The 20,317-nt window shown below is 63.9% G+C and overlaps 1 protein-coding gene across 8 annotated transcripts in view; it reads left to right on the top strand.

Moving 5' to 3' along the window:
• RASGEF1A (RasGEF domain family member 1A) overlaps positions 1-18,672 on the top strand; it is a 79,455-nt gene extending 60,783 nt beyond the window's left edge. For 2 of the 8 annotated variants that reach the window (XM_058299214.1, XM_058299213.1), the window contains exons 2-14: positions 6,273-6,461; positions 8,302-8,424; positions 9,958-10,047; positions 10,742-10,879; positions 11,304-11,525; positions 11,812-11,886; positions 12,252-12,344; positions 12,758-12,860; positions 12,948-13,027; positions 13,694-13,885; positions 15,051-15,174; positions 15,515-15,587; positions 16,016-17,789. In XM_058299214.1, coding sequence (XP_058155197.1) covers positions 6,279-6,461; positions 8,302-8,424; positions 9,958-10,047; positions 10,742-10,879; positions 11,304-11,525; positions 11,812-11,886; positions 12,252-12,344; positions 12,758-12,860; positions 12,948-13,027; positions 13,694-13,885; positions 15,051-15,174; positions 15,515-15,587; positions 16,016-16,040 — 1,521 coding nt within the window. In that variant the 5' untranslated portion in view covers positions 6,273-6,278 and the 3' untranslated portion in view covers positions 16,041-17,789. Of the gene's footprint in view, positions 1-5,166; positions 6,462-8,301; positions 8,425-9,957; positions 10,048-10,741; positions 10,880-11,303; positions 11,526-11,811; positions 11,887-12,251; positions 12,345-12,757; positions 12,861-12,947; positions 13,028-13,693; positions 13,886-15,050; positions 15,175-15,514; positions 15,588-16,015; positions 17,790-18,378 lie in introns of those variants that run through there. The other 6 variants (XM_058299216.2, XM_058299215.2, XR_011649074.1 and 3 more) reach the window with 5 other exon arrangements.
• Positions 18,673-20,317: the final 1,645 nt, after the last annotated feature.

Here is a 20,317-nt window from a genome sequence, read left to right on the forward strand (position 1 = left end):
GAGCTGCAGCCTGTCCGCCTCCTGGCTCGGCCCACCTGTGCCTCCTCACCTACAGCCAGTTAGCTGGATGCATGTGTCCGCGGCAGCTCGCCCAGGCCAGCAGGTAGGCCCAGGGCCTGTCGGGCTCAGCCTCTGCCGGGGAGGCCCCCTGCAAGCCCTTCCTACTGCACCCCCAGCCCCCACCGTGCTCCAGGCTGCTCTGCTTGTGGCCTCACCTGGCCACACCTGCACCGGTCGAGCCCAGCCAGGAGAACTCAGGGCTGGAATGCCTCTCGGCCTCCGTGGAGACCCTCCTGACAGCTCTGCAGGGAAGACCCCTGCCTCCACGGTGCCCTCAGCCAGCCCAGCAAACACAGGTGTGACCACACCAGATAGGTGCTGCCAGCTGCCCCTGACCTTGGAGTGCAGCTCCTGCCAGCTGCCCCTGACCTTGGAGCGCAGTTCCTGCCAGCTGCCCCTGACCTTGGAGCACAGCTCCTGTGAGCTGGTGAACCCGCTGGCTGGCAGGAAGCCCCTCCCTCTGGACCTGCAGCCTGGGCCCGCCCTCACGCCCACCTGGGCATGGGGGAGGCTGGAGCCGCGAAGCCTGTCTCCAGGCTGACGAGTGAGTCACTTGCCCGCCTTGCTGTGAGCTGCAGCGTTTGTGAGTCGATCAGGCCTGTAATTAGGGGGTGCGCGCCTTCCTGTCTGAGCAGACAGGCGTGGGTGGTGGTGGCGGTGCTCAGGTGCACCCCCGCCCCGCACCCAGGGACTGCTTTGTCCAGGCTGGTTCCAGCTGGACGTGGGGCTGGGTGCCTACAGCCTCCATCCTCGCGCCGGTCTAGAAGGACGTCCACCCCAGCTCCCCGCTCCTGGCCTGGCCTCCGGGGCTTCCTGAACATCCCAGCAAGGGTCTCTAGCCTTGAGTCTGGTCTGGCCTCAGCCAGGAACAGCTGGGGCTCCCTTTGCTTCCCGCTCCCTTTGTCACCGAGAAAACTTTGAAAGACGTCAGCGCCCCGGCTGGACGCAGGTCGATTAAATCAGGATGGTTGGGGCAGGAGCTGAGCAAAATTTAAAACAAAAATGCCCCAGGCGTCCTGTGAGCAGCAGAAGGGCCAGGCGCTGCCCAGGTGAGCGGCCTCTCCTCCCCCGGAGGGCATAAACCTCAGAAGGGACCAGCGTTTGCAGGGCCTCCACCAGCCACCTGCCGGGTCTCACTAAATGCAGATTTTGACTCCCGAGGCCTGGACCCAAGAGTCTGCATTTTCACAAGCAGGTCCCGCGGTGCCGCAGAGCTCAGAGGAGGGCGCCCGCAGCCTCCGTATGCTGCAGGTGCCCGCGGCAGGGGCTGGCGGAGAAGGCGCCCTTCTCGCCCGCTCCCGGCGAGGCTGCCAGCCTGGGGACGGGGCTCTGGTCTTGCGCATCCACGTGGGGTCTGCCCTCTGCGGCCGTCCCCTGCGGACTGTAAGTCCCGGTACCCACCGCAGGGGGCGGGGAGGGCAGCTGTGTCAGTGTGGGTCAGGGCAGAGCTTTCCCCAGGGGCTCACCTAACCCCCCTAGCAAACCCTGGAGCCAGCCCTGCCTGTGCCACTCTACCCTGACCCCTGAAGCCCAAACCCGCCAGGCTCCCACCCCATCCCGCCTCTGCTTCCAGTTGCAGTGCATCCGCCTCTGCCCCGGTCTAGCCATGGGACCCTGGGTGCTCCCGGGGCTCTGTCCTCACCCACTGAGTGGGAGCATGACTGTCTCTCTGGGGGCTCCCCGTGAGACCATCCCCCGGCCCTGCACCACTCAGCGCGGGTAGTTGGGGTGGCTGTTCTGCATTCGTGCTGTTGTCCCGTGCTCCCTCCCCAGGTCGAGCTCCCGGCCCTGAACGGCCTTTTCTTTGCCGGTGAGGGGAGAGGAGCACAGATGTGTGAGCCTGGGTCACAAGTCCAGCTCTTGATGGAAAGGAGGAGTCCAAGAGCGAGAACAGAAGAACGGAGGGTCAGGTTGGGGTGGGGGGCACCAGGCCGTCCCGTTTAACAGCTGGGATGCGACCCGCCTGGGAGCTGGGGGAGCCTTGGGGCGCCCTGCGGGGAGGGGTTGTCTGGGGCCTAGGCAGGAGGGGCGCCTCAGGGGACTGTGCGCTGCCCTTGCTGGGGTGACCTGGAGCTTCCCGCAGGTGGGACCCTTGAGAGCGGCGCGGCCGGGCTCAGGAGCACCCACCTGGGCCGGCTCCCCGGGCGGGGCCTTCCATCGGGGAACTGGCCCTTATTGCTGCGTCTTTATGGAATACCCTGCTTCCGAAACTCAGCCTCTTTGCACAAAATGAAATGTGTGTACGTGTGTGTATATATATATATATATAGATGGTTAAGATTTATTTATTTTTCCCACCCACTTCGCTGTCAGCTTTCTGTGTCCATATATATTTATTTTTCCCCACCCTCTTTGCTGTCTGCTTTCTGTGTCCATTTGCTGTGCGTTCTTTTATCTTTTATTTTTTATTTATTTCTCTCCCCTCCTCCCAGTTGTCTGCTCTGTGTCCATTCTCTGTATGTTCTGTGTCCAATCGCATTCTTATCAGCAGCACTGGGAATCTGTGTTTCTTTTTATCGCATCATCTTGCATCATCAGCTCTCCGTGTGTGCGGCACCATTCCTGGGCAGGCCGTAAGTTCTTTCGCGCTGGGCGGCTCTCCTTACGGGGTGCACTCTTTGCGGGTGGGGATCCCCTACGGGGGGGACACCCCTGCATGGCAGGGCACTCCTTGAGAGCATCAGCACTGCACATGGGCCAGCTGCGCACTGGTCAAGGAGGCCTGGGGTTTGAACCGTGGACCTCCCATGTGGTAGATGGATTCCCTATCCGTTGAGCCACAGCCGCTTGCCTGTATGTATATTTAAACGACAAAGTGGACCTGTGCTTTGGAAAAGTTGAAATAAAAACGAGAGGCCCCTCTCCGCCACCCCGTAGTGGCGGACTCTGTAAGGAGCTCAGCCTGGTGGCCCTTGTGCTATGCGCGCAGGCCTTGCTGTTGATCCCGATGGATGGGTTGTGCTGCTTCGCTCTCGCACAGCTGGTGCGCCGCTGCGGGCCCCGGCCGGGCGGGGGGCTGCCTGCTGCTGGCGGGGTCGCAGCCCTGGGCTGAGGATGCCTCCTGGTCCCCGTGCGCGATGGGGCCACCCGCGCAGGGGCGAGGGGCCTCCCTGGAAGACGACGGCGGCGGGGGTCAGCGAGAAGCAGTGTGGCGGGGCCTGGGTGGCCCGGGTCTCAGGGGAGACGGTGGGCAGCTGCCGTGGTCTGGGTCCTCCCGTCTCGGCCGCCAGGACCTCGCCCCGGGCACCTGCCTCTCACCTTGAAGGGGAGACGGTGCGCCGCACTCACCTGGGGCGCCCGCCCCCTGCCTGCTGCATGGCGCACTTGTGCTGGGCCCACCCCTCCCACCGGCTCCCAGGCAGATGCCCAGCCTCGCCCTGTGGGGTCCATCGGGCCGGGTGGGTTAGTGGGGTGTCAGAGAGCCCCCTGGCACCTCCTGCCCTGGTGCAGGGCCCAGCTGATGGGTCACCGCCCTGCCCTCGGGTCACTTTTGAACCTGGAACTGTGTGATCATGGGGAAGTCTCCCCCCAGCGCGTGCGCCTCAGGGTCCTTGCGGGAGGCAGTGACGGCAGAGCAGCTGCAGGTGCTGGGGCGCCAGAGGCACCCCTGGGGCCCAAGTTCCTGATTTCATCCCACAGGCAGCTGTGGAGCAAAGCTGCCAGGGATCTGGTCTGCCGGGCAGGGGCACCCGGAGGCGAATACCCAGGCATCTCCTGCCCTTGCGGGCCAGTGGCCCCAGCACCAACCCAGGGAGGCTTCCTGGAGGTGGTGCCGGCTCCCTGGACCTGGAGAGCTAAGGAGGATCTCCTGTGAGGGGACTGACTGCCCCTTGGGCCTCCGTTTCCCCATCTGGAGAATGGAGGATTCTGAGACATGGGCAGGCATCAGGATCCCCCAAGGGCTTGTGAAAGCGGATGCGGAGCCTGCTCTGGGGTTCCTGAGGCTGCACGTCTGGGTGGGGCTGGGGAAGAAGCCCCTGTGCTATCAGCCGAAGGGGTGCTGAAGCCGAGGTCCAGATGCCCGTGGCTTTTATGAAGGGTATGCACCTGGGGTAAAGGCTTACAGTACCAGGCCCTCAGGAGTCTCGCCAAGCCGGGGGCCCGTGCTGAGGCGGGGTGGTGGCGGTCTCGCCTGGTCTCTCCGCCTGCGCAGCCGCTCAGCTGTCCTGCTTTCTTCGACTGCGGACGATCAGGCGAGGGGCTCCCCTCTCCCCAGGGCCGCAGGACCTCGCTCTCTCCTCTTCTGTTTGCACACTCTTTCTCCTTTCTCGTGTCTTGAGTGTGGGTCCACTTCTGTCAGCCCACCAGGGGCCGGGACTCAACCCCGAGTCGTGCCTGGCCGACGTGGTCGAATCAAAGCCCTAGATTGACTTAATCGAGTACACGGGAAACCTTTGAATTTAATACATTCGAAGGTATTGCACCCAGAAGAACAGGCTGGTTTTCAAACGTAATCTCTCTTTCCTGGGATTCGTAAATCATCTCAACCTGCCCCCCCCCCCCAGGTCATTCTCTGCCGACTCCGAGAGCGCGTTCTCTGCATCCCACCTGCCCCCCATCCTGGAGTGGGGGCTGAGAGTCCCGGGGCCATGCTTGGAGGGGCCTGACAGCCCTGGCGGGGGCCCTCCATGAGCTCTAACCTGTCCCCCACAATTCCAAGGAAACATCCGGGAGTTTGGCAGGGAGTGCTGTTGGGCTGGGTGCCGCTTCGCTCTCGTGGGAGACTCCACAGCGGGTTGTGGGGCAGGAGCGGCTCTTTCTGCTGTAAACCCCCTCATGGCAGTGAACGTCATCAGGGCTGCTGTTAGCTTGGCCCGGCGGGGAAACCGAGGCCAGGACAGCTCGGCGGTTGGCCCCAGCCAGGCTCAGCAGCAGCAGCTATGGGGCTGCAGTTGGGGATGCGGGGGTCCCTGGGAAGGTGCTGGTGCCCCTTCTGCTGCCCTTCTCAGCACAAGGGCAGCACCGCCCGGCGAGAGGGCGGCCAGCGCGGCTGCGGGTTGGGGAGCCGTGTGCTGGAGCAGCACCCGCCTGGGCCTGGGGACTGGACAGGGGCCACCTGTGCAGAAGGGGCTCGGGAGGGTGGGGCGGGCTCCTGTGCGACCCCTGCCGCCCCACCCAGGCCCTGGCCAGCCTGTCTGTGCCCTGTGCCCCTCCCTCCGTCCAGGGGCAAGGGCAGAGGGCGGGAGACCAGCCCAGCTGCCAGCCACAGATGCCTCCCGATCCCTGCCAGCCCTCCGACCTGCGGCCGGCCGCTGGGGACCTCTGGGGAAACTGAGGCCCTCCCAGGCCGCATGCGAGCTGCCGGAGGAGGCCATGTGCGTCCTCACACTTGCCAGGCTGTGCAGTGGAGCTGGGGGGGCAGGTCCCAGCCTGCCAGGAGGCCCCCCACCCATGCAGGGCAGGGCCTGCCTGTGCGCAGACATCAGAGTCCCTTTCGGATTCAGTGTGCCCAAAGCTAGTTCCGGATCTTTCCCCCAGCCTACCCCCCACCACCGCGCCTCCACCTGTCAGCCACTCACTCAGGCCCAGAACCGCAGTGCCCTTCTCCCACGCCCCGTTCCTCCCACAACCACCTGGACCACCATTCCGAGGGAGGAATCCGGGGAACTGGCCCCTCGGCCCCTGCCGCCAGCCTGACCCTGGCTGCTGCCAGCTGCCTCTGGGTTATGGCAGGACGCGCCCCCCGGTTCTCCAGATCCCGCCCTTGCCGGGCTCTGTCTGCTCCCCGGGCTGCACACACTGCCCGTGACCTGTGCCCAGGGCCCCCGGCGGCGCCTAGAGAAGGAACGCGCCGCCCCCACGGCCCCCTCGCAGTCCGGCCTCTGCCTGCCCCAGGCCTCCCTGCCATCCCTTCTCACGCTTCCCCGCTCAGCCGCCGCACGCACCGGGCCTCAGGCCCTTGCACCTGCCGCCCAAGGCCTGGGGTCCTTCTCACCCCGGGGGTTGCACGGCTACCCCTGTTAGTCCTTTCTGTCCGAGGCTGCTCCAGCCCCTCCACAAGCCCCCCATCCTGCTGGCTTTGTGTTCCCTGCCGTTTTTCTTCCTCTACTGCTGCAGCCCCCAAGGTGGGCTCGGTGCGCCCTGGGTTGTCACGCGGGAGCTGGCGTCTCTGCAGCTCTGCTGGGGGCTCTCACCACACCCTGCGGGCCGCGGGCCGCCTGGAGGAGGGTCGGGGCACTTCCGATGCTCACGCCTTTGCTCTCCTCTGCCAGGAAGCTATGCCCCAGACCACGGTCTTCTCCAGCGTCCTCGCGCCCAGCTCTAGTGGCCAGGGGCTGCCCGGCATGGGGGAGCGTGGGGGCGGCTCGGGGGACCTCGTCTTCCAGGATGGCCGGCTCATCTCGGGGTCGCTGGAGGCCTTGATGGAGCACCTGGTGCCCACGGTGGACTACTACCCCGACGTGAGTGCTTGGAGGGGTGTAGGGGGCGGCGGGTGCCCGCTTCCTGGACCTTCTCTGCCCGAGCCCCAGTGGGGGAGGAATCTGCAGGGCTTCCTGCAGGGAGGCAGAGGCCTGGGAAGGGCTGCTCCCACCCAGACCCCCAAGGGCTGGAGCCGGCCCCAGGGAGGGAGAGGCGCGAGAGGCATCCGCGGCAAGGCCCACCCATGCTCCCAAGGAGCTCACGCCCATTGGCCGTGCACCACAGCAGGTCTCCCAGGCACCTGTGTGTGGTGGGCTGGGCCGGCCAGCACAGAAACACACCGGAGTCCCGCCACTGCCCCCCCTCTTCCCCTGAAGACGACTCTGGATGTGTTCTTGGAACGGAGAGAAGGCGCTCCCCATCCTCTGTGGCTGCGCCTCCATCTCTGGTGGGGTCTTCTCAGGGCGGCGGGCACTGCCCCATGGCTGGGAGGCGGCCCGCCCCCCTCCCCTTGGGCGCCCACCCCCTCCCCTCGGGCGCAGTCTTGCCTGCTGGCCTGGGGAGGGAGAGAGGGATTGCTGCCCTCTCTTCCCTCCAGCCGAGCTGGGTTAGCGTGCTTCGGGGCTGCCTCCCCTCTTTTGGGGCTGTACCAGAGGAGCCTCCTTTGCCAGTTGGTCCCTGGTGTCAGGCCCCCCAAAGCCTGTACCCTGGGATCTGGCCTCTTCTAGGCTAGAGCAGAGGGATGGCACTGGGCAGAGGGGCCTGGGGGCGGGGGGCAGGCCCAGCAGGGTGGGCTGCCGAGGGCCGGGCTCTCGGGCCCTCGCGTCCCCTGGGGCGGGCTGACACACACCTCAAGCCCGTGTGCTGCTCACGTGCTCACAGACACGTGCCCTGAGCACATGCACACACCTCCCCGCGTACCGTGAGCACATACCCTGCACACACGCACCCCGAGCACACTCACATGCACACCCACGCGCATGTGCGCACCACAGACCCCCAAGCGTATGCATACGTACACACACCCCGAGCCCAAATGCACTCTCTCGTACATACTCACACATCGCACACCCTGAGCGCGCACACACATCCCCTCACGTGCCCTGAGCATACACACACGCACACCTACATGTGCACATCACACATACAGCCCTGAGCACATTTGCACACACACATGCACACACCCCGAGCTCATGCACACACACCCTCAGCACACAACACACTCATGCAACACCCTGAGCACGTGACCCCCACACCCCTGACCACTTGTGAGCACACATACACACCCAAGCACACATGCACCCAGAGCCCATGTGCACACAGCCCGTGTGCATGCACACACACGTATGCGCCTACCTCAAGCACATGCCCACAGCTACAGCGTCCTTTGCTGGTGCCCGGGGCTCCTTTCATCTGTGACCGAGCTTGGAGGGGGAGCTGTGACTGCATAGCCTCCCCCTCCCCTCTGGGGGAGCTGCAGCTGGGCCAAGGGTAGGCCCGGCATCTGGCCTGGAGGTGCTGTGAGGCTTGTGAGGGGCTGGAGGAAACCCTGCTGCTCTGGGGGCCTCTTCCAGAGGGCAGAGAGCGGCAGCAGGTCCCTGTTAGGTCATGGCTGGCAGGGCCGTGCCCCTCACCCTCACGCGGGGCCTGGGGGTTCTGGGGCCTGGCCGGGGTCCCGGGCTGGGCGACCCCAGGAGTTTACTCGCGCCCATGCTGCGCCAGCTCCCTTTGCAGGGAGGTCTGTGAGGAGGAGGGAGGGGGCTGGCTCGCCTGGAGAGGTGGGAGGGTCAGGGGAGGAGAGGGGGAGGGCCTGCGAGGGGGCAGGAGGCCTGGCTGGTGGCCCCTGGGGTGACGGCGCCCGCCCCTGCCCCCTGCCTGCAGAGGACGTACATCTTCACCTTCCTCCTGAGCTCCCGCGTCTTCATCCCCCCTCACGACCTGCTGGCCCGCGTCGGGCAGATGTGCCTGGAGCAGAGGCAGCAGCTGGAGGCCGGGGCGGAAAAGGTAAAGGTGTGTGGGGGATGCTGTGTCGCTGTGGCCCTCTGTCAGTCCCCTCAGAGTGAGCCTGCCTGAGCCCGGCCCGGGCCTTGGTGGTGGGGGTCGGCTTCCTGGCACGCCCGGCACACCTGGCACGCCTAGCGGGGCCCCGCCTCCCAGGATGCTGGGAAGAACTTGTGTTGGTGGGCACCCCTACACCCTCAAGCCTTGTCCAGGGAAGAGCCCCAGCAGACCACCCTGCAGGTCACCTGGCCAGGCCAGGACCCTGCAGTGAAGGCCAGGCTATGGCCAAGGAGAGGCTAGTGGGCCTGTGCTGTCACTCCCTCGGGCCAAGGGCCAGAGCCTGCCTGCTGGCCACTGGTGTCCCCACCAGGCTGCAAGGGGCTTTGCGTGAGCAGGTGCTTGGGAAACCACACAGCACTGAGGCCCCGGGGGCGACGTTTTCGGAAGCCCAGTGTCTGGTGCGGGCGGCCGGGGCCAGGCCCTCCCTGTCACCTGCCACGGCCCGGCTGCAGCCACCAGGTGTGCTGTCGCAAAGCTGGCAGGGCGGAGTCAGGGCGTCCAGGCGGGCGGGGCGTCTGGCCGGTCCCTGTTGACGGGTGACACCCCCTCTGCACCCCTCTCCTCCCTGGGGGGTTTGCAGACGAGCTGCAAGCAAGTCCTTGTTCCTCCGCCCTGCCCAGGCTTGCCCAGGACAGCCTGCCCTGCCCGCCTGCCCAGGGCTGGACCGGGATGCAGGCCGCGGTGTGGGACACAGGTGGCCGCGGGCCGCAGCGGGAGGGGCCTTCCCTGCCCCGGGGGGCTGCAGTTGCTGGGAAAAGAAGGGGAGAAAGACCTGAGTTGCAGGACAGGGCCCTTGAAGGAAGGCAAGGCAGGGGGTAGCGTGGGGCTCACCCCACCGAGTGTGGGTGCCGGGGTCGCCCAGTGCAGGTCAGCAGGCGGCCCTGGCTGCAGGGCAGCTGGCAGCGTCGGGCCGAGGCGGCTTTCTCCGAGAATCTGCCCAATGGCTCAGGAGGCAGTCCCGGGGGGCCGCAGCCGGGGTGCAGATCTAAGCTGCCCTGTGCGGGCCGTCCTGAGCCTGGGGTCACCCCAGCTGTGTGCGGGGAACGGGCCCTGCGCTCACTGCCCTGTCGCCCCCACCTCCGCCCCCACCCTTGGAGGCAGGGTCCTGGCTGGGAGGGGGCACTGCAGGGGCGAGCGGGCTGCGCAGGAGGGCTCTGCGAGGCAGATGGGCCACAGACGAAAGGAGGGGCTTGGGTGGGCGGGGCCTGGCAGTCCTGGGGCTGGGGGCTGGGGGGTGTGAGCCGGGGGCGGGCGGGGACGGTGATGGCCCAGTGCCCCAGGACAGGACGGGGCGGCGGGCGGCCAGAGGCTCCACTGACCCCTGCGGGTAGGTGGGGAGTGGGCACCCTCTCGGGGTGGGCAGGCGGCGGCCAGCATGGAGGCCGGACACACCTCCCCCGCCCCCTCCTCCGGCCCTGCCTGGGGGCTGGGGTACCCTGAGGCACCTTCAGCTCTGCAGCGCCCATGAGGTCCCAGGCCCCGGTCTGGGGCCTCCTTTTGACCAGGAGACGGAGACAAGAGCCGAGATGTCAAGGGGCTGCCTGGTGTTTCTTGCCTTCTTTTTGGGTGAGCTCTCCTTGCACCAAGTGAAGCTGGTTTTCCGTGGCATGGTAGTGAGGAGGAAGGTGTTCCAAAAGCAATTCGAGGGAAGCGGACTTGGCCCAGTGGTTAGGGCGTCTCCCTACCACATGGGAGGTCCACGGTTCAAACCCCGGGCCTCCTTGACCCATGGGGAGCTGGCCCATGAGCAGTGCTGATGCGCGCAAGGAGTGCTGCCCCATGCAGGGGTGTCCCCCACGTAGGGGAGTCCCACACGCAAGGAGTGCACCCGTAAGGAGAGGCACCCAGCAAGAAAGTGCAGCCTGCCCAGGAATGGGGCTGCACACACAGAGACCTGACACACAAGAAGATGCAGCAAAAAGAGACACAGATCCCCCAGTACTGCTGACAGGAATGCAAGTGGACACAGAAGAACACACAGCAAATGGACACAGAGAGCAGACAGCTGAGTGGGGGGAGAGAAATAAAGAAAAAATAAATCTTAAAAAAAAAAAAGCAATTCAAGCGCAAAAAGAAAACAGGTTGGAGGCGAGCAGGAGGCGTGAGAGCCGCTGGGCTGGGGGCTTGTCTGAGCAGGTCCTTGCCCCAGCGCGGGGGTTGTGGGCGGCGCCACTTGCCCTCTTGCCGCTGGGGGCACTCTCGGCTGTCCGCCCCGTGGGGCCCCTCCGCGAGTCCCAGCTCTCTCTCCCCGGCTGCGCAGGCCAAGCTGAAGGCCTTCTCAGCGAAGATTGTGCAGCTGCTCAAGGAGTGGACGGAGGCATTCCCCGACGACTTCCAGGGCGAGAAGGCCATGGCCGAGCTGAAGACCATCACGCACCGTGTCACGCAGTACGACGAGGTGAGGCCTCCCGCCTGGGGTCGGGGTGCAGGGACGGCGCTGTGGGGTCCCCTCCCTGGTCACTGCCTGAGCGAGCCGCCGGGGGCTCCACTCGGGCTGGCCCCGGCCAGACCTTGGGCCTGGCCTGCCTGGAGGCCACGTGCCCAGCGGCGGTGGGGGCACCCGGCTGGCCACCCCGTAAAGCCTCCCCTGGCCTGGTGGCCGCCCACCTCTCAACAGGGAGCCTGCGAGCCTGCGCCCCTGCCTGCCCTGGTTCTCTCCTTGTCACTGATGCCCTCGGGGCCTCAGCCCTGGGAGTGGGAATGCCCAGCACGCCCTGTGGGTGACACAGGTCCGAGTCGCAGGCAGCTCCTCGGGTCCTGAGGCCCTTGGCCTGGCCCCACCCCCACCGGCCTCTCGTGGCACCACCCCCCGGCTCCCCCAGGAGAATGGCACAGTGAAGAGAGCCATCGCCCAGATGACGCAGAACCTGCTGCTGTCCCTGGCCGCCCGGAGCCAGCTCCAGGAGCTGCGGGAGAAGCTGCGCCCACCAGCTGGGGACAAAGGGCCCGTCCTCAAAGCCAAGCCCCCGGCCGCCCACAAGGACATCCTGGGCGTGTGCTGCGATCCCCTGGTGCTGGCCCAGCAGCTGACCCACATCGAGCTGGTCAGTGCCCCGTGGGGGGTGGGCCTGCCGGGGCGGCGGGGGGCGGCCCCTGGGCTCCTGCCACCGACCACGGTGGCTCTGTCCCTTCCCCCCCGGGGTGGGCCTTGCCGTCACTGGGGCCTACCAGGGTGATGGGGGCCGAGCCGCCCCATTCCCAGGCCAGGGAGCCGGGGAGTCCCTAGCCACACGCCCCGCTGCTCTGCGAACCCCGCTGTGGCCCGGAAGGGGCACGCAGCCTGCACGCCTGCCTGGCCCCAGGGAGGCTCAGCCCGGTGCTGTCCCCCAGGAGAGGATCAGCGGCGTCCACCCCGAGGACCTGATGCAGGTCATCAGCCACATGGACTCGCCCGACAACCACAGGGTGAGCACGCATGGGCGGGGGCTGGGGGCACGGTGGGGGCTGAGCAGGGCCTGGTGCCCGCTGCCCCTGGCAGGTGTGCTCTCACGCAGTGGGCACGAGCAGTGGGTCATGGGCACGGTCCACTGGACGTGGGGCTGGCGGGTGGCAATGGCTGGCGGGTGGCGGTGGCCGTGTGGGTGGCGGTGGCTGGCGGGTGGTGGTGGCCGGCGGGTGGCGATGGCTGTGCAGGTGCTGCCTGCTGGAAGGTCCGAGGGCTCCGCCTGGGTGCAACCTGGGGGAAGCCAGGCCACTCCCAGCCCTTCCACCACCCTCTTGGCCCTCGGTCAGGCAGGCCAGGGGAGCCCCGACCTTCTGTGTCTCCACAGTGCCGAGGGGAGCTGAGCAAGACCTACGGGCTGGAAGCCTATGACAACTGGTTCAACTGCCTGAGCATGCTGGTGGCCACGGAGGTGTGCCGGGTAAGCGCCGGCTCTGGTTAGACGCCGCCCCTCCCAGCTGCCATCAGGTGTGACGATTCGGAAGTAAATACCTAGAAAAGGCCTCCACCACCCGGCCCGGAGGTGCCCAGCCCCTCCCGGGCCTCCATGTACCAGAACGAGGCGGAAAACAGCCACACCACGCGAAGGCCGGGGCCCTCAGGGCTGCCTCGGGGTGGGCAGCGCCCCACCTGGGTGGCTGAGAAAGCGGAGCAGGGGAGGCAGATCCGGCCCGTTTCCCACAGGGGCAGCCTCCAGGCCTCAGGGACCGCCTGCATGCCAAGAGCCGCCTCCATCCCGCACCGGGCTTGACCACCCTTGGGCCGCAGCTAGCGGGGTGGCGGGTGGGAAGGGCCCTCGGGGCGCCGGCTGAGGCGTGCCCCCACCTGCCTCAGGTGGTGAAGAAGAAGCACCGCACGCGCATGGTGGAGTTCTTCATCGATGTGGCCAGGGAGTGCTTCAACATCGGCAACTTCAACTCCATGATGGCCATTATCTGTGCGTTGTGGGGGGGTGGGGGTGGGCTGGCCCGCCCTGACCCCGCGCCGGCCCGCCCTGACCCCATGCCTCTGTGCTGTCCCGCAGCTGGCATGAACCTCAGCCCCGTGGCGCGGCTGAAGAAGACGTGGTCCAAGGTCAAGACCGCCAAGTTCGATGTCCTGGAGGTGGGTCCCAGCCCCGGCCTGGCGCCCGTCCCGCCCTGCCTCCCCTCCCGCGGACCCGCTTTCCGGAACAGGTGTCGGCTGTGAAGCCACAGCTGACCTCGACGCCCTCCACTGCGGGAGGCGAAGGCCTTTCAGCTCTCCCTGGAGGCCTTTGTCACATGGTGGCCTCCAGCCAGTGCCGCGGGGGCCTTGGAGAGGGCTGGGGGGAGCAGGGCCCACTGTGGCGGACGCTCGCGCAGCCCCGGATCGTCTGGGGGGCCCAGGGGCTGACGGGGGCTGACGGGCAGCGTGGCCCAGAGGGGCTGATCCTGGGATCCGCCTCTTGTGGAAACGGGTGGGTCCTGCGGAACTGCGCAGGGGGGAGGAGTGGGCGCGAGCAGAGGAGCGGGGCACGGAGGGCCAGGCGGTGGCATGGCCACTTCGCAGCTCCCCGTGTGGCCCGCAGCTGGACGCCCGGCCCCCCGGCCCCCTGGCCCCTCGGGCTGCCTCTCGCGCTGCCCGGTGGGGAATGCCTCTCACGCCTGTCCCCCGCGCCTGTGCCCTACTCTGCGGGGGGGCGTCCGAGCGGGTCTGATGGGCGTCTGAGTGGGTCTGACGGGCATCCGAGCAGCTCTGAGGGGCCTGGCCGCCTGTCCAGCGCCCCTGCCTGCCCCCCTGCCCCCGCAGCACCACATGGACCCGTCCAGCAACTTCTGCAACTACCGCACGGCCCTGCAGGGCGCCACGCAGCGATCCCAGATGGCCCACAGCAGCCGCGAGAAGATTGTCATCCCCGTGTTCAATCTCTTTGTGAAGGACATCTACTTCCTGCACAAAATCCACACCAACCGCCTGCCCAACGGGCAGGTCAACTTCAAGGTGAGCGCGGCCTCCTGCCTGGGGAGCCCGGGGAGCGCCCGGCGCAGGTGGGGAGACCGCGCAGGAGGGGGCAGTGAGGCGCCGGGGCCGGTGCGAGCCCCTCTGAGGAGCCTCGGGGGGCCTGGAGGATGGAGAACGCCAGGGCAGTCCCGGCTTTCAGAAGCCACAGAAGCACTGAGTGACTGGAGCCAAACACAGAAGGACAAATGCTGTGCGACCTCACTGATCCGAACTAGAATAAGCAAATTCATAGAAACTAGAACGCAGGTTACCAGGGGCAAGCCAGGGGCGGGGAACGGGGAATTAGCGCTTAACTGGCACCGTGCCACGGTTGGGAATGACGGACAAAGCTGGGTAATGCACGGTGACGCGGGGAGCACGGAGTGCGAATGTAGTTAACGCTACTGAACGATGTATTTGGACTGCAGTTAGAACTGGAAATGTTAAATTCTGTCTGTTACAAGGATAAGGACTTTAAAAAACAGGAAAACTCCCTAAAACTGTATTTAAAAACAAAACAAGACACAAGAGCGGCAACGCAGACGTCTGTGGACAGCGAGGCATGAAGGCACCTGGCCTTGGGGGTGGACGGTCCAGCGGTGGAGGTCGGAGCCGTCAGCGTCCGCTGACCCCGCAGGGCGCCGGAGGGGCCCCTGGGGCTCTGTGCCGAGGAAGGCCTGGGGTGCGCAGGGCTGGGGCAGGGCGAGGAGGAGGGAAACGCCGCTGGAGAGCCCAGGGCCTGCCTGTGGGAACGGAGCCTCCTGGGCCGCGTCCAGCCATGCGGGCCCGTGCCAGGCGCCTTCCTTACCTGGCGAGGGCTGCGGACTCCTCCAGCGGCAGAGAGTGGCCCAGCTGGCGCTGTCCGCTTGGCACTGCAGTGCGGCCAAGGACCTGGGTGCCTGCCCAGCCCCCGGGCAATGGTGGGGCCCTCGGGAGGGGCCTGCTCAGCGGGGGCGAGGGCCACCCTGCGGCCAGCCTCGGGGACACCTCCAAGCTCCATGCACCGCCAGGTGCTCCCCAGCTGCCCTGCCTGGCCCGACTCCAGCGCGAGGCTGTTCCACCTGGACCGGTGAAGCAAAACGGTGTCCCCTGTGTCCCCCGTCCCCCCAAGGAGCTTAAGCTCCAGGAGATGGACCAATGCCCAGTTGGTTTTCTGCCCTTCCAGAAATTCTGGGAGATTTCCAGACAAATCCACGACTTCATGACGTGGACGCAGGTCGAGTGTCCCTTTGAGAAGGACAAGAAGATTCAGAGCTACCTGCTCACGGCGCCCATCTACAGCGAGGAAGGTGAGGCCGGCCCCGTGTCCAGGCGCCCACGCCCACCCCCGTCCAGACCGCAGGCCCCTCACAGTCAGCCCGGGGCAGTCCCACGATCCCATTTTACGGTCGGTCACTGCAGTGTGGCTGTGACAGCGGGGGCGGGCGGAGGAGGTTGGGCTCCAGGGGTGGGCGCGGGCGCCTGGAAACGGGGGCACCTCCCAGCATCCCTGACCGCGCGGGTCCAGGCACCCGAGGCTTGCGAGCCCCCTGGCAGAAATCTGTGTGAGCCCCGTCCAGGGCCTGGTGGCCCCCGGGGGGGGGGAGGGCAGACAGGCGCCGGGGTGCCAGCACGGTCTTGTGCCCCCAGCCCTCTTCATCGCCTCCTTCGAAAGTGAAGGCCCCGAGAACCACATGGAGAAGGACAGCTGGAAGACCCTCAGGTGGGAGCACCCGCGGCCCCGGCCTCCGAGGAGGGACGGGACTGGAGGGGGCGGGGCCTGGGGTGGGCAGGTGGCGGGGGCTCTGACTAAGGCCCGACTCCTCCCCTGCTGGCCTCCCTCATCCGCCCTGGCCTCCCTCTGGCCCTGGCCTCCCTCATCCTCCCTGGCCTCCCTCCGGCCCTGGCCTCCCGGGTCCGGCCCTGGCCTCCCGCTGGCCCTGGCCTCCCTCTGGCCCTGACCTCCCTCTGGCCCTGACCTCCCGCCTCCGGCCCTGGCCTCCCTCCGGCCCTGGCCTCCCTCTGGCCCTGACCTCCCTCTGGCCCTGACCTCCCTCTGGCCCTGACCTCCCGCCTCCGGCCCTGGCCTCCCTCTGGCCCTGGCCTGGCCCGGCTCCTCCCCGATGAGCCCTCCTCCGCGTGCTCCTTTAGGACCACCCTCCTCAACAGAGCCTGAAGGCGGAGGGCCGGTGGACGTCAGGAAGCACAAATAGAGCCACGCTGTGATCCCGACCGGCGGTGGAGAGGAAGGAGGCCTCGCTGGCGGGGGTCCGTTTTGTATATATCTTTTATGAGAAAAAGAAAAGGTCATTAGCTCATGCATCAACCTTTGGCACTCACCAGGAAAAAAAAGTTTTTTCTTTATTTTAAACGATGGGGCAGGGCCCTGTCGCGGGGAGGGGGAAGAGTATCATGGGAGGGGGTGTCCATGATAGTGTCTTACTCTAATGTAGATTTTTATTTTCTACTTTTGATTATGAACATCTCAAAAAAATATTTTAAAAAAACCCAACCAAAACCAACGTGCGCACTGCGTGCTCGGACGCCTTCCGGCCGTGTCTCTGGTGTGGGGTTGAGTGCCTTAGAGGGTGCTGGGGGCTCCGCCTGGAAGGAGCCCACGCCTGGGGCGGCCTGGCCCGGGAGGCGCGCTGGCCGGCAGGCCCCTGCCCGTGGAGCGGAGGCCCCAGGAAGGGCGGGCGCCAGGCGGCCTTGGGGTGCTGCTGGGCACGCGAGCCTGGGAGGAGGGGCTCTCCGAAGTTTACATTTTCATTTTGCTTTATCAGGGATTTATGGGCTGTGGGAGGGGCAGGGCCACACCAGGGTCAGCCTCTGGGTTTCCCACCTGGCAGCGTGTGTCCGCTTGGGTATGCCTGGCACGCTGTTCTGCAGCTGCGTTTTAGGGAAAGAAAACCTGAAACTCGGTCGGGAAATGGTCCATTTTTCCAGTCTGTAACCGAAAGACGTGCTTAATGGTAATGAAGAGAATGCAGAGTAGGGCATGGGGTGTGACATGTGAAGCTGTCCTTAAGCCCACGGAGGAAGGTAAAAGAAGCAGAGTCCTAAACCAAATGTTCTAGCGGCGGACTGCACATTTCCTTCCCTCCGTGTGGGGGCCGGAGGCTTTTGCAAAGAAGGCTGACTGCTGGAGCCCGTTCCAGCCCCACTGCCAGTGGTGGGAGCTGTTGTCCCCACCTGCACTGGAGGAGCGGATCCTCCTTTTCCTCCACCCATCTCCTGGCGGCAGCCCCGGGCCATGCGACCTAGCGCCGGGACAGCTCTGCTCCCTTGAGGCCTGACGAGCCCGCCCGTGCCGCCTTGAGGCCTGACGAGCCCGCCCGTGCCGCCCCGTCCCCCTCGCCGTGGGGTCTTCGAGCCTGTGTCGCCCTTGCCGGAAGGAGAGCCTAGCAGAGGGGAGGGCGCGGCTTGGTGGCGGTGCCTGGAGGGACGGGCCTGCCGGGCGCTGGCGAGGCCAGCTCAGGAAGGAGGAGACTGTGAGCTGCTGCTAATCTCCGCAGCCCTGGGAGAGTAAGAATCTTCACACTGTATTCTTACAGTGTTTTTGCACTTTTCAGACCTTCTAGATAGTACATATTGTATATTGATAGTACATATTGCTTTGTTTGTATTTGAGATGAAGGCTTAAAACTTGAGAGTATATATTTGAAATACAACGTTAGACCCTTTTCTGTACCACGTTGAAGAGCTTTCACGTCAATGTGCACTTCCCGGGGCCTCGGTTCTAGTACTTCCCTGAGACGGTGTCTACACTTGCTACTTTATTTTCCCAATTTGATACGTCCCTGAATATGCTGTTTTGGTATTCTGAGATGAACTGTGAGCATAAAGCTGTACCATATCGCAGGTGTCGGCTCTCCGTGTGACTGGACGTACTTGCATCAATAAAAGGATGTGCTGCGCCCCTCCCTACCTGGTCTCTGCGTGCTGGGTGGGTGGGAGGGGGAGCCCGCGGCGCCCATGGTGTGCTCTAGAACGAATGGACTGGGCAGGAGCTGTCGTCTGTGGGTATGCAGGCAGTGTTTTCCAAATTCCAAATCCAGCCACATTCTGACAGTGGGATTTTCATATAGCTAATGCAAAACTGGAAAAAGCTGTATAGTAAGATAGTTCTAGTCCTAATTTCTCCTCAAATTGAGCGCCAGAAAAATGTTACTAGCTGTTTGTATTGTATGGTCAAACAAAGTGGGAAATCTAGTCAAACAAAACTATATTGGGAGGTGGGTGTGGCTCAAGTGATAGAGCTTCCTCCTACCATACGGGAAGACCCGGGTTCGATCCCTGGGGCCTCCTGGTGGAAAAGAAGAAAGCGTGCCCACGCGGTGAGCCAGTGCCCGCACAAGTGTCCGTGTGGTGAGTCAGTGCCCTGTGCAGGTGAGTCACACAGCGAGATGATGATGCATTAAAAAAAAGAGAGACCAGGGGAGAGTCAAGGTGAAGTGCAGCAGAATCCAGGAACTGAGGTGGTGCAATTGACAGGGACCCTCTCTCCCCACCAGAGGTCTCCAGGATCGAATCCTGATGAATCCTAGAGGAGAGGAAATGAGAAAAGAAGACAACACAGACAGGAAACAAAAACAAAAACAAAAACACACACACACAAAACAGCAGAGTGGGAGAGGGGAAGGGGGAAATAAAATAAATAAATCTTAAAACAAAACACTGCATTGGTCTTTATATTGGTCTCCATGGGGCCAACCAGAACCTCTAGCACGTCCCTGGGCACCATGACGCTTTCCAGGCGTGGGGCACACGGGCTGGATGACTCCTGTTATTTTCCCACAGAGCAGCTTGCAGAACAGACTCTAACTGGGGCTGCTTCTGATATAATGAGTCCCCTTTAAGAGGCTAAAGAAGATGGGTTTATTGAAGGTCAGAAAAGAACTTATGGGACTTAGGGAAGCGATCGAGCCCCTAGTGTGGGAACCGGGCCTCCACCTGCTGCTCTTCCCTGTGCCTGCCCAGTCTTGCTCTGAGGACGATGTCCCGGCTGGACCATAAGTGCTTACTGAAGCTTGCCCTGCTCCTTCAGAGCTAGTTCAGCTCCTTTTCAGTGATTTGGTCAGTGTTTGCTATTCCTGCTTGAACAGGGCTACCCAACAGAATTTTCTGCAGTGACAGAATGTTCTATATCTGTGTCATCCAGTACGATCGTTATTAGTCACACATAGCTAGTAGGCTTTCAAATGTGGCTAGTACAACCAAGGAACTAATTTTTAATTTCAGGTTCGGCAGCTAGTGGACACTATACCAGACAGAAGGCAAGGCCTGAGGACTTGAGGGAGGGTACGGCACAGAAATAGGTGCTCAGATGTTCACGGAGAAATGAGGACACCTGGGAGGGGTTCTCAGTAAGAAGTCAGAGCAACTTGATACAAAACTGATTCTTAAGTGGTTTTTTGATAAGCAACCACACTTTTCAGGTCCTTAAATTTAATGGCATCCTCGATTTCCTGGTAAAGCTAGTTTTGGAAGTCGACCTACCTCAGGTGAATGAAGGGGAAAGCTTTTGTCTGTGCCTTGGATGCCAGGACCTGAGATGGGAGTAAGAGGCGAGCTTGCGTGGACATGGTGGTGCAGTCCTTCACCTATGAGGGCACTCCTTGTGGACAGGCGTTCCCAGACCAGCACCTGTCAGAAATGTACACTTTTGGGTACCACCCCCCCCCAGACCAGCTCAATCAGAAACGGGCAGAGGGCAGCACTCTGGTGCAGACGCAAGTTTGAGAGACTCTCCCTTACAGGGAGGCTCTTTCTGAGTGGGCTTTGCTTACCTTTGGAGTCAGAGCCCCCCAGACTGACTCCTTCTCAGGTGTCGCCTTCTCACAAGGTGTAAACGTGCCATGCTCTTGTACCCCTTCTACTATGCTGTCTTCTCTGCTTAGAACACGGTGCTCCCATTTGTACACACCTAGTAATCTCTAGTTCATTCTTTTTTTTAAAGATTTATTTATTTTTTTCTCTCCCATTCCCCCCCATTTGTCTGCTCTCTGTGTCCATTCGCTGTGTGTTCTTCTGTGACAGCTTCTACCCTTATCAGCGGCACCGGGAATCTGTGTTCTTTTTGTTGTCATCTTGCTGTGTCAGCTCTCCGTGTGTGCGGCGCCATTCTTGGGCAGGCTGCACTTTCTTTCACGTTGGGCGGCTCTCCTTACGGGGCGCACTCCTGGCATGTGGGGCTCCCCTACGCAGGGGACATGCCTGCGTGGCAGGGCACTCCTTGCGTGCATCAGCACTGCACGTGGGCCAGCTCCACACGGGTCAAGGAGGCCCGGGGTTTGAACCTTGGACCTCCCATGTGGTAGACGGACGCCCTAACCACTGGGCCAAGTCCACTTCCCTCTAGTTCATTCTTTAAGGACTCCCTTAAAGGACATTCATCCCCACAGGGGGTTTTCCGGAAATTGCCCTTTCCCCAGTGTGTGCCTCTCTGCTCAA

The sequence above is a fragment of the Dasypus novemcinctus genome, chromosome 6, assembly GCF_030445035.2.
Source record: "Dasypus novemcinctus isolate mDasNov1 chromosome 6, mDasNov1.1.hap2, whole genome shotgun sequence".
Taxonomy (NCBI): Eukaryota; Metazoa; Chordata; class Mammalia; order Cingulata; family Dasypodidae; genus Dasypus; species Dasypus novemcinctus.